This window comes from Chenopodium album, chromosome 1, assembly GCF_948465745.1.
Source record: "Chenopodium album chromosome 1, dcCheAlbu1.1, whole genome shotgun sequence".
Lineage (NCBI taxonomy): Eukaryota > Viridiplantae > Streptophyta > Magnoliopsida > Caryophyllales > Amaranthaceae > Chenopodium > Chenopodium album.
Window position 1 is genome coordinate 86317247 of NC_137834.1, and position 17780 is coordinate 86335026.

At 35.4% G+C, this 17780-nt stretch overlaps 3 protein-coding genes and 2 non-coding genes across 5 annotated transcripts; 2 read left to right on the forward strand and 3 right to left on the reverse strand.

The window, feature by feature from the left end:
• Positions 1-1315: 1315 nt before the first annotated feature.
• On the forward strand, positions 1316-6917 carry LOC145624553 (2-oxoglutarate-dependent dioxygenase DAO-like). Its single transcript, XM_081677608.1, has 3 exons — positions 1316-1772; positions 5297-5612; positions 5799-6917. The coding sequence occupies exons 1-3, from the start codon at positions 1444-1446 to the stop codon at positions 6045-6047; spliced, it is 894 nt and encodes a 297-aa protein (XP_081533734.1). The 5' UTR covers positions 1316-1443; the 3' UTR covers positions 6048-6917.
• On the reverse strand, positions 2170-2242 carry TRNAE-CUC (transfer RNA glutamic acid (anticodon CUC)). Its single transcript has one exon. It is a non-coding gene; the product is annotated as a tRNA-Glu (tRNA).
• A 45-nt stretch (positions 6918-6962) lies between the features above and the next one.
• On the forward strand, positions 6963-9769 carry LOC145624562 (2-oxoglutarate-dependent dioxygenase DAO-like). Its single transcript, XM_081677618.1, has 3 exons — positions 6963-7867; positions 8876-9191; positions 9449-9769. Exons 1-3 carry the CDS (start codon positions 7545-7547, stop codon positions 9695-9697), a joined length of 888 nt encoding a protein of 295 aa, XP_081533744.1. The 5' UTR covers positions 6963-7544; the 3' UTR covers positions 9698-9769.
• TRNAE-CUC (transfer RNA glutamic acid (anticodon CUC)) lies at positions 8281-8353 on the reverse strand. The gene has a single exon. It is a non-coding gene; the product is annotated as a tRNA-Glu (tRNA).
• Positions 9770-10482: 713 nt separating the features above from the next.
• Positions 10483-13876, reverse strand: LOC145560249 (putative L-type lectin-domain containing receptor kinase S.5). The gene is made up of 2 exons (XM_081621508.1): positions 12296-13876; positions 10483-11777 (listed from the first exon to the last, which is right to left on the reverse strand). Exons 1-2 carry the CDS (start codon positions 13557-13559, stop codon positions 10951-10953), a joined length of 2091 nt encoding a protein of 696 aa, XP_081477634.1. The 5' UTR covers positions 13560-13876; the 3' UTR covers positions 10483-10950.
• Positions 13877-17780: the final 3904 nt, after the last annotated feature.

Genomic DNA, 17780 nt, shown 5'->3' on the forward strand with positions numbered 1-17780 from the left:
GACAAAAATATTTACCAAAACGACTAATTATTAATTTTAATTCCCAAACTAGCTAATTTATTAACTTGAAAATAATTTATCTATTTCTTATTTCTTTTGATCCAATTTGGTTTTTTTTTGTTTTTTTTTTTATTTACTTAAATATTTTTTTTTAAGTTGGAAAATTTAAGCAATATACAAAACTACGAAGAACGAAAACAGTCGCATACTCGCAGAACCCTAATTTCGATCAAAAATTAAAAAAAAAACCAATTAAAAGCACTAATTTTTCATCTTGATTACATCAATCACAAAAATTTGGAATTTCAAGTAGTATTATATTGTTTTATCAAGTCTACCGCAAATTTATACGACGATAAGAGATTTTAAGGTATTGTTCATCTTTTTAATGTCTATTAATTGTATACTATTTGTTAATGTCGGCTAGTAGGACTATTTTTTTGTTTAATGTGTATGATAAATATGATAAATCAAACTTACATATATTTATTTCTATTTTTATGTGTAAAAAAAATAGTTGTATTTTTTTTTTTTTTTTGGTTGATTGGAAGTTTGGATCATTTTTTTGAGTGGTTGTTTATGTTGTGTAACTTTTTTAAAAATTGAGAATTGCTGCATATATATTATGTTGGTTGTTATTGTTTTGTGTTCAAATTAATGGGATATTTTAAACTATGGCATTAGAATTTAAATAAAACCAAAATTAAAAAAAAAAAACTAATTCTTTTTAAATAAAACCAAAAAAAACATAAAGTGAACTAAACAGTCCAAAGGAATATAATAAATAAATAATATCATTTCAAATCAATAAATTTAGGTAATTTGGGAATTAAATTTTATAATTAGCCGTTTTGGTAAATACTTTTGTCAAATTAGCCATTTTGGTAAAAGATTCGCTTATCAATGTATAGTAAAATATACATCCATCGTCAGTCGTTGAGCAAAATGACTGAAAATAAACATAAAACTAAGGGCTTGTTTACTTCAACTTAATTTTATTTCAGTTCAATTCAGCTCCAATCAGTTCAGTTCATTTCAGCTCCTAATTTTCCTCTCTTGTAAAACATTTATTACAGCTTAGCTCATTTCAGATCAATTCAGTAAATTTGAACAAACCCTAAATAAGTTACAAAATACAACTAAAATATGAAACAAAGTTAATGAGATGTATGAAATACGTTTTTGTTATACTGTAAGAGGCAATCTTTACCAGGTAGAGGGAGTAATAAACTTTTTTTTCTTTTTTTGACAATGAGGGAGTAATAAACTCTTTATAGAATGACAGCTAATAAAGGCGTCTACTAGTGGTGTTGCTCTTCTAGTACACCTTAAATACATCAGCTACTCCGTACGAAATAACACAATCTAACCTTAATATTAATTTATTACACTCACCAAGTCACCCAGCACAGAAAAAACACAAAGAATAAGAGGAGTGAGAAAATGGAAGGAAAAATCCCAGTAATAGATGCACACCAAATTGAAGAAAAGTCCATAAAATTAAGAGAAATAATTGAAAAATGGGGTTGTTTCAGAGTAATAAATCACGGGGTACCCTTAAAATTAATGGCAGAAATGAAATCAGTTTCAAAGGAATTGCTTGATCTTCCAATTGAAATCAAACGGCGTAACGTAGATGTGATTCCGGGAAGTGGGTATATGGAAGCAAGTGAAAAGAACCCACTTTATGAAGCTTTGGGTCTTTTTGATGTTGCTTCTTCTCTTTCTGTTTCTAACTTTTGTTCTCAGCTTCAAGCTTCTCCCCACCAAAGGTACCCTTTACTCCTTTTTTTTTAGGAAGTTTTCTTGTTTTAATTTCTTTTTGGTGCGTCATGGATGACATAATCAGTATTTATATACATCGTATATACTCCGTTAATTAAATATTGCAATGTTTTAATTACGGTATAATTTATAATCTACTAATTTTATAATTACTAGAGATGGTTAAGTTTTAATTAATGTTTTTGACAGCATAAGTTTTCCAATGTAAATATGTAATATTAAAAGAGCAAAGAAGTAGTAAAATATTTAGGCATTGCATTATAGGAATCTTGTGAGCTAATTGTCCTATCTTTTCAGACGAAAATAAATTCTGTAAATCTGTAGTAGCTTTTGGACATTAGAGATAGAAATAGTTTTGTTTCTTCCAAAAATAATAACAAAAATTTCCGTTGCCGGGACTTGAACCCGGGTCTCTCGGGTGAGAGCCGAGTATCCTGACCAACTAGACTACAACGGATGACTAATATAATTAAATTGCATGTTTAATATAAAGTAATAGTAAAGAAAATATGAGGTAATATGAATTCAACTAGAACTCCAAGTCAAATTTTTTTTTTTTGGTGTTTAGAGAGCCACAAGCAAGTCAATTTTGGGTACAATAGAGTTAAATTTAGCTACACTTTTATTCAATGCTGGTTCCATATATGTTGATTTAAATACTGAAAATGCAATGCTAATTGAGATATTTTGTTGATTTATTTATAGAAATGTCATTTTAAAAAACGATTTTTGTTGTTTTTGTTTTTTTTTTTTTTTTTTTGAAAACAAAAACGATTTTTGTTTATCATGATGGTTAATTGGGATTCCCTCATTATTACACCCATCACTTATGAATAACTACAACATAGAATAAAATTACGTAATTTTGTCCAACAATATATATTTATTGGACACATAAGTGCATGTATTTGACGAAAGAAGCATTCACAATGATTCCCAAAATGCAATTCATCAGCTTGCTAGGCATTAGAAATCATTAGGAAAGTGAACAAGAAGGTATAATGTTGGATACACCTTTGCCCTCACCAAAAATAGCTCATTCCTAGATGGCTCATACTCTCTTAGGAAGTTGCATACATCTATTGGGCGTAAAAAACCATATAACTTTCCCTCTCTTTGCTCATGTTTTTTACTCCCACATCTTTACAAGTTTACCTACATCTGTATCTCTCACACCTTGACGATATAGGTAGGGATGTCGACGGGACGGGCAGAAGTTGGCCTTCCCATCTCCATCCCCACCTAACATTTTCATCCCCATCTCCATCCCCATTCCCACGGCAGCTCCAATATTCATCTTCATCCCTGCCTGGCGAGTACTCAAAAACCATCTCCGCCTCACCCCCACACTTTTATTTGCGAATCCTTTTGTTTAATTCGAGAAAAGAAATAGAAAAAATACGTATTTCTTTTCTAGTCTTGAACTTGGAGGTTGCTTTTTCACATTTATTTATAGTGAAAAATTACTCCTACAGAATTACTTATTCGTTGAGAAAATAATACGCGGGAAGGACTTCATTTGAGGATGAAGAATTCGTGTTACCCACTCGCTTTCTTCCTTCCTTCCCCTTCTTAGTTCGAGGGAGAAGTGTTGCAACAAAAGGAGTATTTCGCAATTCACATGAAACCGAGTACCTAATTCGGCCACCTAATCCCTATCAAAGACTCGCTTAATCTCCACTTAGAACCCGCCTAATCTCCACCCAAGACCCACCTAATCTCCGTCTCTCAAATACACAATCCTACATAATTAATACGGATTATAATAATAAGGAAAATTTGTTCAAAATAACCAAAGAAAGTGTCTCTTTTGTTCAGAAGGACCAATTAAGCCAAAAGTTGTTTAAAAGGACCACAAAACACACTTTGGGTTGTTCAGTGGGACCATGTCACATTTTCAGGCGAGTCAACGCCGGAGTCCGGCGTTGACCAACACATGCTTATCACGTGAGTCATTAAGTTGGATGATTTTTTTTTTCTTTTTTCCCCTCTGTTTCACGAAAATCCCCCAAATATTCATCTTTTCCCCAATTTTTCTAATTCTTCTTCTTTCTCTCTCCTCGAATGGATGTTCATGTCATTTAGTGTGTTCTGCCATTGTTGGTGAGGTCAGAGTAGCCATTTAATTGGGTATTAAAGGTAAAGTCTTTTTAGTTCCTGCAAATCCAATTTTGAAATACAAAAATGAACCACATCAAGCAAAATCCCCTAAATTCGACAAATTGCACTTAGTCCTCTTCAGTTTTTCCCATATTCATGTTCCTGCAAATCCAATTTTGAAATACAAAAACGAACAACATCAAGCAAAATCCCCTAAATTCGACAAATTGCAACCAAATTCATAGTACTAACCTTGTTCCGCTTTTCCTCAATTGTAATCTCGATTAATTTGTCAACAAAAAAAGGCGCAATTGCAGGTTTGCTTTCATTCTAGGGTTCAGTCACTTTGAGGAGAGAGAAGGAAGAAGAAATAGAAAATTTGGGTGAAAAGGTGATTTTTGGGGGGAATTAGTGAGGATTAATGGAAAAAAAAAAAAAAAATACCCAACTTAATGAGTCACGTGACTAGCACGTGTAAGTCAACGTCGGACTCCGACGTTGACTTGCCTGAAAATGTAACGTGGTCCCCCTCAACAACCCAAAGTGTGTTTTGTGGTCCTTTTCAACAACTTTTAGCTTAATTGGTCTTTCTGAACAAAAGAGTCACCTTCCTTGGTCCTTTTGAACAAATTTTCCTAATAATAATTAAAAAAAAAAACATTCTTAATATTACACACATTTTTGTTTATAATATAAGTGTACTACAAAGTATTATAATTAATATTTTATTTCACGTAATTATTTTATAAAATAGTATACAAGTATATAATTTTGCTTTTAAAGATATATAGACGTGGGTATGAGGTGGGAATGGGGCGGGTACGAAATGGAGCGGATGGGGCGGTCAGGGGATGGGGTGGGTACAACTTATAATCCACCCCCGCCCCATCACCCATGGCGGGTATGGTTTTTATCCCCATCTCTGTTCCACCACCCGCCAAACCGAGATCCATCCTCGCCCCACCGGGATGGGGCGGGTCTCCTACTTGACCCGCCCCAATGACATCCCTAGATATAGGTAAACACAGTCATGAAGAGAATATTGAACACCTTGATAGGTAAAAGTCTTGTAAGACTTAATTTCTGTTTCATCTGTTACTATCTTGATGTGGTATAATTGTTATACATCGATCATATCAAAAACCTAATGAGGCCTGACACGGATTAAGGAATGATCCTATGTAACTTGAACATGTTTATATATTACATGATTTTGATGATGAGAATATGGATTACAACAAAAACTATGAAGCTTAATTTATTTTGGGCCGTATGCTGAATATGAAGCTAAATGAATGTGCAAATTTATAAGCACATTAGAGATTATGGAGAATTGCTTCTGTCTGTGTTAAGTTGCAAATGATTTAACAAAATAATCAGGTTATTTATTCAAAGGCTATTATTTTAACAGGGAGATAATTGAGAGCTATGCACGAGGAATATACAAGGCTGCAATAGATATTGCAAGCAAGATGTCAAAGAGCTTGGGTTTGACAGATTACAGTTTCGAAAATTGGCCTTGTCAGTTCAGAATAAACAAATACAGCTTTACTCCGGAAGCTATAGGCTCCTCAGGTGTACAGATCCATACAGACGCTGGATTTATTACAATACTTCAGGATGATGAAAATCTTGGTGGTCTTGAAGTGATGAATGAGTCGGGTGAATTTGTTGCTGCTGATCCTTTGCCAGGAACACTGGTTGTCAATCTTGGAGACGTTGCTGTGGTAAGCTAATTTCGCCTATTTTATAGTAATTTCTTCACTGTTTTATTCGATTAAATTCAGATGATCACTGAATCGAGTTGGTCCAGTAACAATAACATAACTACATAAACACCCCTCATATGTAACCTGAATCTTTTATTTTCCTTTACTGACATTCCTGACTAGTGATTGTTGATACTATGAAAGCCATGGAGCAATGGAATTCTTCGCAATGTGCAGCATTGGGTACAATGCAAGGGTGCAGGGATACGTATGTCAATTGCAACATTCCTTTCACCGCCACCTGATAAAATAATTGAAGCCCCAGCAGAGTTTGTTGATGCTGAACACCCTCGCCTCTATGCTCCCATAACATACGAAGAGTTAAGGAGGCTTCGCTTTACAAAGAAGCTGCATGCCGGAGAAGTCCTAGAACTGATTCGACTAGGTAAGTAGACCGTACAGAATATGCTAAGTTGGCCAGGATAGCTCGAGGATCTTCCTGCCATAAAAAAATAGTATAAATAAAACAGGACACTACTTTTTAATTCTGAGTGTATTATGGAAATAGTTGCTGATCATGGCATCATGCATTCTTTCCTGAAATCGCGGTTGTAATCCAAGGGTTGAGGGTGTAGGAGTTTATAGGTACTACGCAGCGGAAATAATATGAATCATATTCAAACAAGTACCAATCCCAAGAATCACATGCATAACACACAAGACACATAATCATACCTTTGACGCGTGAATTCCACGAAGCTATTCGACAGGCAAATCAGGGAGAGAATAGAGCCCCAAGCGTTGCTCCTCTACTTAGTCCACGAGATTCGAACGAGCCGTCCACCAATACTAGATTGGTCGAGTAATTGAGGAAAACCGCGATCACCACCTTTACAGACAACCGACCAACGCACGAACCACCACCACCGCGACACACCACCGACGCCTAGGAGGAGGAGAGAGCCGTGTGAGAGAGGACTATGAGAGGGGTTGGGTTTCGTGTTTGCTAATTAGGGTTTTATCACACTGATCAGTTAACCTAGGCACCTAGTCTATTTATAATCTCATTATAATTAGACTAGGGCACGAAGCCCAAAACTCCCTTGTCCACTCCATATGGCCGGCCACCTAGAGTGATGAGGCCCGTGATGGGCCTCGTCCTCTAATGCTCGATCTAGCCCCTTTGTGTGATCTTATAGGATCCGTCTAATTGGGCTTTGGGCTATTTTACTAGTCCAAAGATCGTTAGTACCTCTAGCTATGGCAAAACAACGACCCAAATGTACGAACTTAATTATCTCCATAATTTGATCTATTTATATATCTAGTAATTGCACACGACGAATACATAATTCCTTCAGAGGGTTCTGCTTCTTTGCTCTTGTTCTATGCCAGGCTTCATGGCTTTATTTATAAAGAATATAAGCAATAAAAAGATATGTTTTAGCAGTTGAGCTGATGAATTTGAGATAAAATATGACAAAAAATATGAGTAGTCAAACATGCATATGATCGAATAATTAAATTAACAGAATTGATGATTAGCGCAGAACTCTAAGAATTAAGCATAGTGGTAGTCATTTAAAAGACGATTATCATATAAACATGCATTTCGGAAAGATGGTTAAAAAAAATGTACAAGCTTAAAGCGGACAAAGTACAACTTATAGTTTGAGCTCTTACTTTTTTTTTTTCTTTTTTTTTTTTACGTTGATTCTTAATGAGATGTACTTTGTATGAATTACGTTTTTGTTATAAAAAGCAATTTTTACAAGGCGGATGAGTGTTGATGCTCTACTAAACTCCTTAATGGATGAGTCATTTTCCTTATATAAAAGATCTACTATTGTTGGTGTGTTACACTTCTAATTTACCTTAAATACATCAGCTTGTTAATTTATTACACTCACCAAGCACCAAAAAAACTGAAAGAAAAAGAGGAGAGAGAAAATGGAAGGAAAAATCCCAGTAATAGATGCACACCAAATTGAAGAAAAGTCGGTAAAATTAAGAGAAATCATTGAAAAATGGGGTTGTTTCAGAATAATAAATCATGGGGTACCCTTGAAATTAATGGAAGAAATGAAATCAGTTTCAAAGGAATTGCTTGATCTTCCAATTGAGATCAAACAGCAGAATGTGGATGTGATTCCAGGAAGTGGGTATATGGCACCAAGTCAAAATAATCCAGTTTATGAAGCTTTGGGACTTTTTGATGTTTCTTCTTCTCTTTCTAACTTTTGTTCCCAGCTTCAAGTTTCTCCCCACCAAAGGTACACCCTTTACCCATTTTTTCAAGGAGGTTTTCTTGTTTTAATTTCTTATTATTAGGGTGGTTAACGTGCATGATGCGCCTCATAGCTAGTCATGTCTGGAAAGGTATTTCGGTTTGACCTTATGTATATAAAAGACGCGGAGGGAGAATGTTCTTTAAATATTGCAATGTTTGCACTTTCTACCATGTTTTAATTATAATAAACTATAGTGATGATTAAGTTTTAAATAAAGTTTTGGACAGCATAATTTCTCCCATGTAATTATAAAAGAGCAAAGAAAGTTTGTCCAATATAGTTGACATATTATTATTTCATTTATGTATTAATACAGAGTAATGCACTGCTATTATAAATTTGGACGGAAAGATTATTAATTTGGCATTGCATAAAAAATAAAAAATAACAAAAATTTCCGTTGCCGGGACTTGAACCCGGGTCTCTCGGGTGAGAGCCGAGTATCCTGACCAACTAGACTACAACGGATTAGTGATAATTCCAAATTTGTTTTCACTATAAACTAAATTATTAAAGAAAAATATGAGGTAATATAAATTTAACAAGAACTCCAAGTCAAGTTTTTGAGTACAAATGTACAAAAAGACTTAAACTTAGCTAAATTTGATAAATGCCAATATTGTAAAATTCTTAAGAATTGCGGAAAAATAGTCTTACATTTAACTCTTAATGCATATGAAGTATGTTTTACATCGATCATATGATTCATATCCATCACTACCTAACAGATTAAGGAATGATACTAAGTAACTTGACCATTTTTGTATAATACAAGTACATGCTTTTGATGATGAGATTATTGTATTGAACGGAGAACAAAGAAAATTATGAGACTTAATTTCTTTTGGATACGGGTTGTATGGTGAATATTAAGCTAGAAGAATGTATGTGCAAATTTATAAGCAAACAATGGGAAATTGCCTCTGTCTGTGTTGCAAATGATTTCAGATATTAATCGGGTTATTTACTCAAAGGGTATAATTTTAACAGGGAGATCATTGAGAGCTATGCACGAGCAACACACAAGGCTGCAATAGATATTGCAAGCAAGATGTTGATGAGCTTGGGTTTGACAGATTACAATTTCGAAGGTTGGCCTCTTCAGTTCAGAATAAACAAGTACAGGTTCACCCCTGAGGCAATAGGCTCCTCGGGTGTACAGATCCATACAGACTCTGCATTTCTTACATTTCTTCAGGATGATGAAAATCTTGGCGGTCTTGAAGTCATGAATGACTCGGGTGAATTTGTTGCTGCTGATCCCTTGCCGGGAACAATGGTTGTCAATCTTGGTGATGTTGCTGTGGTAAGTTATTTTTGCCCCTCGCATTCTTCAATTTCACATCATATGTTACTAATGAAATCAGTTTTGAACTACAAAAGTTACATTAAATTAGTCTTGATCATTATAATTCTGTTCTAATAAAACTAAGATACTTTTTTGAAAAAAAATTAAGTTAGCCTAGGAACAAGAACATGAGAATCCCTCATCTGTAATTTTCTCTTTTCTGTTTTCATTGCTTTACTGATATTCCTGACTCGTGATTGTTGAAACTATGAAAGCTATGGAGCAATGGGGTTCTTCGCAATGTGCAGCATCGGGTTCAATGCAAGGGTGCAGGGGTACGTGTGTCAATTGCAACATTCCTTTCACCACCACAAGATAAAATAATTGAAGCTCCTGCAGAGTTTGTTGATGCTCAACACCCTCGCCTCTATGCTCCCATAACATATAGAGAGGTAAGGAGGCTTCGCAATTCAAAGAAGCTGCATAACGGAGAAATCCTAGAGCTGATTCGATTAGGTAAGTAGGCCGTACAGAATATGCTAAGTTGGGCATGATAGCACAAGGATCTTCCTGTCACCGTAAAATAAAATAAATTAAAACAGGACATCACTCTTTAATACTGAGTGTATTATTCAAGTGATAGTTGTTAGTCTTGTTACAGAATCTGATATCACTTGAAGATGATATTTCACTGATTATCTACTTAATGAAGAGTGTTATTGCTATTTTAATTACACCAATTCTTTTTCTGCTACGACAATCTTACACAACATGAAAATGATGGACATAGTTGCTGATCAGGCATTATTTGTTTTTAACTAGTGACTCCTAAAATCGCGGTTATGATCCAAGGGTTGTGGGTTCTGTTTCCTTGCTCTTGTTCCATACCATGCTTCATGCAATCATGCATGGTTTTATTTAGAAGGAATATAAGCAATTGGAAGATATGTTTTAGCAGTTGAACTGGTAAATTTGAAGATAAAATATGACAAAAAAAATATAGCAGATAAACATGATTGCTTGAGCTATCAATTTGTCTTGGTCAGCACAGAATTCTAATATAATTAGTCAAACATGCATATGATTAATTTAATTAACAGAATTGATGATTAGCGCAGAACTCTAATTTACTAGTCAATCATACATATGATCCTTTTAATTAATTAGATTATGGTTAGTGTAGATGCTAATTGTTTGACATTGATCATTAACAACTCTTAACTTTAAAAAAGTAGAAGATTATACAAAGACTTGACCGGTCTACTGAAATTATTGTGCTGTTTAATATTTTAGTTGTCCCTGTCAAAGTTCAGTATCACATACTTATCATCTGTATTTAGCACTCATGTTTATCCTTTTGGCCTCTTGGGAAAGAAGAGCATCATAAAATACTGAAGAATTGAAGAGATCGAAACTGATCGAGTTCACTGAACTATGAAATAATCACTGTCTTCCTTCGGAAACATTGTTTATCAGCATGGTAGTAACTGCTTATACATTGCAGGTTTACCAACACACAGGAGTACAAGCACAACTAATGAAATAATCAAATTATAATTTACATTGACAATCCACCCTCTTCCCCATGTACAAATAAAGTGGGAAAAAAATTGGGACACAAATTCAAGTGCTTAATTGCTTATGCCCTGAACTATAAAATTAAGCAAAACTTTTCATATAAATGACAGAAAAGTTACCAGAAAGAGGGAAAAAATACAGCAGGAATGCCATAATTGTTGCTGCTGTTATGTTGTTATCTGATGATATAATGTTCCTATCATGCCATGGAGTATACACTACCACTATGTGGGCTGACATCAGAACGGGGGGTCCAAAGAGAGTTATCATATTGTGATGATGCGATGTTGGTCTCGGTTGTCATTTCTGAGGTGGCGCCGTTCATAGGACCCATTGCTGGCCATATGAAAGATGGCTTGAAAGGCGGTACATGAGGCATAGGAACCGACCCTGACAGTATCTGTTTGATTGCTTGTGTCTTAGGCCTCTCTGCTGCGGTAGGGTGAGAGCAGGCCAAACCTAGGAGCAAAACTCGTTCTGCTTCCTCTGCTACATACTCATTTCCTAGCCTCTCGTCGATTGCCCCTAAGATGTTTCCATCTCGGTGCATTGACCACACCCAATCAACTGTACACTGGTAGCCCTCCTTCTTTGTCCAAGGACGGAGTCCACAAGCCACCTCAAGAAGGACTGCTCCAAGGCCGAAAATGTCAGACTCCCTAGTAGCCCTGCCTGTGTGGAAGCACTCAGGAGCAATGTACCCCATTGTGCCGTGCACACCCTCCTCCAGTTCAGCATATGAGGTTTTTTCATGGTCTAATGCACGAGCTAAGCCAAAATCACCAAGACGAGCATTGAAGTTGGTATCAAGCATGACATTGCTTGCCTTCAGGTCCCGGTGAATCACCTTCTCATCAAACTCATTATGCAGGTAGTGAAGAGCGGAGGCTACCCCCTTCAGGGCCTTGAAACGGAGCTCCCAGCTTAAGGGTGCCTTGTCCTCCCCGCAGAATATGTGCTTGTCTAGGCTGCCGTTGGGCATGTACTCGTACACTAGTAGTAGTGTCCCATTTTGATGGCACCACCCTGATACAACAGATAAAATTCATTGAGCAAGAGAACACAAAATCGACAATCTACTCAGTACTCACATAGTCACATGTACATAGAAACACATTACGGAGTACTAAAAAATTAGACTAGATTCACCACTGTCATTTCTTGGACACTTGGTAAGAAGTAAGAACATTGATGTTTTGAAATTTGAGAAAATACACAAGGTTTAAGTGGTAAAAGTACTTCAAAAAGCTCCATTAGTCTTTTTCACCCAAATAGATCAAAAGTTTCAATCTTTTAGTGGAAAACAACACTATCTACAAAAATAATCCATGTACTAATTCACGATTTCATGACTCAACTCACCTCCTTATAAAAAAAAATCGAAAATTCATAAGTTTATCCAATTCATACATACCCAAAAATAGAATAGAACACATAGTAAAGCAATAAATGAGCCCCACAAATAAAGGAAATACCACAACAAACCAATACAAACAATTAATACACACTAAGGAATAAAATCAACCAATCAATCAAAAACATACCTAGTAATTTGACGAGATTTCGGTGGCGCAACCTATTAATAATCGTAAGTTCAGCCAAAAAATCATCCTTACTTTTTATCTCATCCCTCGAAAACTTTTTTACCGCAACTTCTTCAAATGCTTCAACCGGTAACAACCCTTTATATACCGTCCCATAACCTCCTTGTCCCAATTTATTTTTCTCGTCGAAATTATTTGTGGCCTTTTTAAGCTCCTTAAAATCATACTCCCTCGGCATACCCGGTAAGCTCTTCAAAGCTCCGAGTATGTTCGGGTCCGACATCGATCCCCTACTTTTCTTGTTCCAAAAAAACCATCCTAGTCCAATACCTATTAATAATATTACCGCCACCGGGATAACGACTGCCAGAACAATTGTAACCTTTCCAGCACCAGGCTCTTTAATTATTTCCACTGTTATGTTCCAGCTCAGAACACAATGGAGCTCCGCGATGTCATCCCCAGTTGACGCGGAAAACCCGAAATACGAAACCGGGTTAACAATCTTGCTCAGATCGATGCCGGTCACATTCATTACTGGTGTATCCGGCATAACCGCCTCGGCTTGTTGGTCATGGAGGTCTACCATGTAGACAGTGAGAGATTTACTCTCACCGCCATCGTAGAACATCCAGACCTTATGAAATACCGTCCCCGTAGGCGCGAGAGTGATATTAAAATCAGATAGAGAGACCGTGTGGTTAGATCTAATAGAGCTGATATCGAGACCAATATGGTTATCATCAGGGTCGTAAGGCCCGTTCCTAACGGTATCGAACTCGACAGCGAGGAGTTTGTTGTTGGGGTTGCCGTCGGTGGTGGAGTTGGTCAACCCGAGGAACTCGTCGGAGCTTCCAGGGGGGACATTGAGGTCAGGTGCGATGATGAAGGCGACGCCCTCACCAGGAGTGACGGGGGTGCCGTCGGTATTGTTGATGCGAAATATATTGATGAGAAAGGAAGTGTTGAATGAGGCGACACGGGTGTTGTTACGCCCGTGCGATTCCCAGATAACGAAAGGTTGTTTGAATAGAATGCGACCTGCACGGTTGGTTAATGTAAAGTTTCCCGCGGAGTCGGGTGTGACTTGGAGTGCGCCGTTGCTGATGGTGGCTGGGGATTGGACTTGGAAGGTGTCGTAGTAGGTGTGATCAAAGGGGAACCCGAACACGTTCGTGGAGACGATAGCGGCGCTAGAGATAGGAGCGAGGAGGAGGGAAAAGGTGAGGACAGAGAAAGTGATGGCGGTTGCCGGAGAAAACATTTCAATGGGGTTGGTTTAGGAGGAGGGGGAGTTGCTAAAGGGGGGAGATTAGAGGGTTGAGAAGGTGGGTTTATAGTAAAAAATAAGGTGATTTGAATGTGATGGTGTAATAGATTAATACAAATGGAGGGAGAAAGAGGACAAAAGGGTGATGATTTTTTTTTGTTTAAATTATGTGTTTAGGGGTGTAAAGAGTTTGATTTTCCAGCAAGGAGCTGCTGAGGCAAGTTGATTGTAGCAGCCAGCAGTGTAGGAAGCATCTTCTTCCCCTTTTCTAAATGTTATCCTTTTCCTTTTCTTTTCGACTAATAACGACCACCACTACCTGGACATCAAGATATCTTATGTTACTAAGACTCGGCTAAAAGTGTTACACATGAAATATGTGAAACATTATAGGCCAAGAGGTACTATGGGTACGTTGAATTACAAATAAGGTACATTGATTATAGATTTATAACTATTAGATGGGTGAATTGCACGAATATTTATATAATGGCAAAATAATAATTCAAAGTATAGGTAATGTATAATTTCAGGGTTGAGGAAATTGTATTCAAAAATCAAAAGTCATAATAGACTTTATTTTTCAAATAGAATATATTCCTCTTTTAATTGGTCTAAGGCTGTAAGCTACCTCTTATTACTAATGACCAAATTTATGTGAATTAAAATATTTTACATGAGATTATTTTCAGTTCTTAGAAAATTTCTGTAACTTCTTATTTTAGTTGCAGGTTCTTCTATTTTATATACAGTATTTATTTATTTACTATTCCCTCTGTTTTTAAATACTTGCTCCACTTTCCTTTTTCGGCCGTTTTTAAATACTTGCTCCATTTCCTTATTTGGAAAGCTTTTATAATATTTAATCAATTTCTCACACCTATTGGTCCCAACATATATTCTCTCTCCTCCAATTTTCTCCAATACTTTTGCTTTCTATAATTTTTTATTCTTCCACCAACCCCACTACCTCCATATTTTATTATTTTCTCTAATTTCTCCTAAAACTCCGCGCATGAAGAAATGGAGCAAGTATTTAAAAACGGAGGGAGTAGTTTTGTACCCCGTGCGATGCCCAGCTTGTTTTTTAAATTTTGAAATAAATTTTTAATCTATATGTCAAATTTCAAAATATATCTTTAATATGAAATTAGTTAGGAATTGATGTGTTTTTGTAACGATTTAAACTATGTAGTAGGCATGTAATAAATGACTAATAATAATATTGGTATTTTATGAGAGTGAGGAATAGCTTAAGTGGTTTGAGCTTCCCTCCCGACCTAGGAGGTCTTGGGATCAATTCTCACCACTGCTCTTATGAGCTCTCTAAACACCCAAAAAAAAAATGGCTATTTTTTTAGAGTTATAATCTACTCCCTCTATCCGAGTTTACTTGCAACATTTTGACTGGATACACTTGCCGATGCATATGTTTTGGTCATTAATATCTTTTATTATATACTTATATAAGCTATTAAAAATTTATATTAAGAAACAATACATTAAAGTAGACCCAACAACATATTACATGATTACATTGGCTTTCAAATAATACCTAAAAAAGATGGTCAAAATGAGATGTGTAAATAGTGCAAAAAGTCAAAACATTGCAACTAATTTGGGACGGATGAAGTAATAATTTTTTGAATAAAATTATAATTCAATTTATACATATGAAATATTTTAGAGTTATAATCTAATATTTTTTTGAATAAAATTATAATTCAATTTATGCCTATGAAATATTGGTATTTTTTCGAAAATAAAACTCTCAGCTAACAATTTTATTCTAAAATTTCATCCAAATTTGATTGAAACTAAATAATTTATCTTATGAAGTCTATCTAAGTACATCCAACGTGGCGCGAAAAGTTGGAATGCCAAGTGTGTTGTCTCGTGGCCTGGCTAAAACTTTAAATTTATAAATTAGTTATATTACTTCCTCCGTTCTTTTATTATTGCACCACTTGACTTTTTAGGAAGTTTCACAAATATTGCACCATTTCCTCTTTAGGAAAAAAATTGTTTGTGTTCACACTACAAATACCCAACATACCCTTGTTTTTTCACACTTACTTTTTAGTTTATCAATATATCACATGGACAATTTTATATTTTTACCTTTCTCTCTCTTACTTTTTTCTACTATCAAAATATTTGCACCAAACTCTTATGGTGCAATAATAAAAAAACAGAGGAAATATATGATTTTGGTATCACTTCGTTCCACATTTAAATATATGAAGTAGTTTATATTACTTATTGTCAAAGATTTAATAATAAGTGGAGTTACAAGCATACATTAAACGTATTAGATCTAAACACTGGCTTAGTTTTATTGAATCAATAACTGCGGTATTGTTACTACAGAGTAAGAAATTAATTGTGACCCTATCCCTTATTAACTCTACAAGACCTAAAACTTATTCATATTGAACTTAATTATATGAAACTTGAATTTGAAGATTTCTATTATTTGGATAAGGCCAGGTAATTCTAATTTTTTAAACGAGTCAATATTATACTTCCCCGTTAATTAATTATTACAACATATTTGCATTTGTATACTTTGTCAAACTCTCATATCCCCTTTTTTTCCTTTTGTTTAATTGATCATGTAATTCTGTTTAATTTTGCTAAATTTGAATTAATTTTCCCTAGTGCCTAATAATTATATTAAATTATGTATTGAAGATCATACAAAAACAAATAAATAAGACAATAATTATTATAACGTAGGAGGATAAAATAAAGGGACAAAGGGGCAAAACATATGCGTAATGGTACTTTGTTATCTATAAATAAAAATAAAAAATATGTGTAATGGTACGATTAAATTGAATTTTGGGGAGAGGATGATTGGAGAATATAATAAATGAAAAAAAAGGGGGAGATATTGGGAGTTTGGTATTTGATTGGATTGGTCGTATGTTTGAATGTTACGAGATGTAATGCCGTTATTCGGTTGTGATGTGTGCTAATATGGACTTTTTTCACAGCTTAACTTCGTGGAAGCTAACTTCAGCGAAAATCAATTTTTATTAGATACGAAGTTAAAAAAAAAAAAAAAAAACTGAGAAGAAAAAAGGTTCATCGAAGCAGCTGCCATGTAGTAATAGGAAATTACGAGACATTGCTACATGCAGTGACTAGATAGATAACGCACTACTAATAGACAATAAAACTTTGGTGGGTAGTAATACACTGAGAGGAGGTATTGTGTCAATGCGAAATGTTACGTTAGTCCGGATTGACGAAATGTTTTATCAGTTCGGACTAACAAAATGCGGATTTTTATATCATCAATTGGTGGAATTAGGGGTGCTTATCGAGCGAGTCGATCACGAGCTGAGGGGTGCTCGACTCAACTCGAAAACTTTTTACGTGTGCTCAACTCGTGCTCGCTAAAGTTTCGAGCAAATAAAACCTGCTCGACTCGTGCTCGTTAAAGTTTCTAGTCGAGTCGAGTAGCTCACGATCTGCTCGTTAAAATTTTTGTCCTTCTATTATTATATGCCTTTATTTATTTTTTGTTCAATTTATATTGTTTTCCATATTATATACAGATATTATTGAAGATTTACTCTTTCTTTTCTTATGATATAAATTAAGACTTAATAAGTGTCAAATTTGCTTAAACGTACTAACTTTGTTTGTAAATTTTATATTAATAATACATTATCGAGTTGCTCACGAGCTTATAGAGTCGAGTTTAAGCTTGCTCAACTCGTGCTCGTTAACATCTCGAGTCGAGTCGAATTCGAGTCGAGCTAACTCGAGTCGAGTTTTGACCGAGCGTTGACCGAGTCGAGTACGAGTTGCTCACGAGCTGCTCAACTCAATTAGCACCCCTAGGTGGAATGATATTCTCTATTAGTTGGGATGGTATTCTATATTGGTTAGATAATTGGCCATGTTTGGTAATTGGCTTTTTAATGGCTTTTTGGTTAGCTTTTGGCTTTTGGCTTTTTTAGGTGGTCAAACAGCCAAAAAATGTGTTTGGTAATTGGCTTTTTAGTCGGCGAAAAAGCTGGCTTTTAAACCAAAATGAAAAAGCTGCTTTGAGTAGCTTTTTTGTTGGCTTTTGGCTTGTTGGCCCACAAATTATCTAATAAAGAGCCAACAACCACCAATTAATTTACCAAACACTTTTATAAACAGCCAGCTTAAACAGCCAATTTCAAAAGCCATTATAAACAGCCAAACATTCCAGCT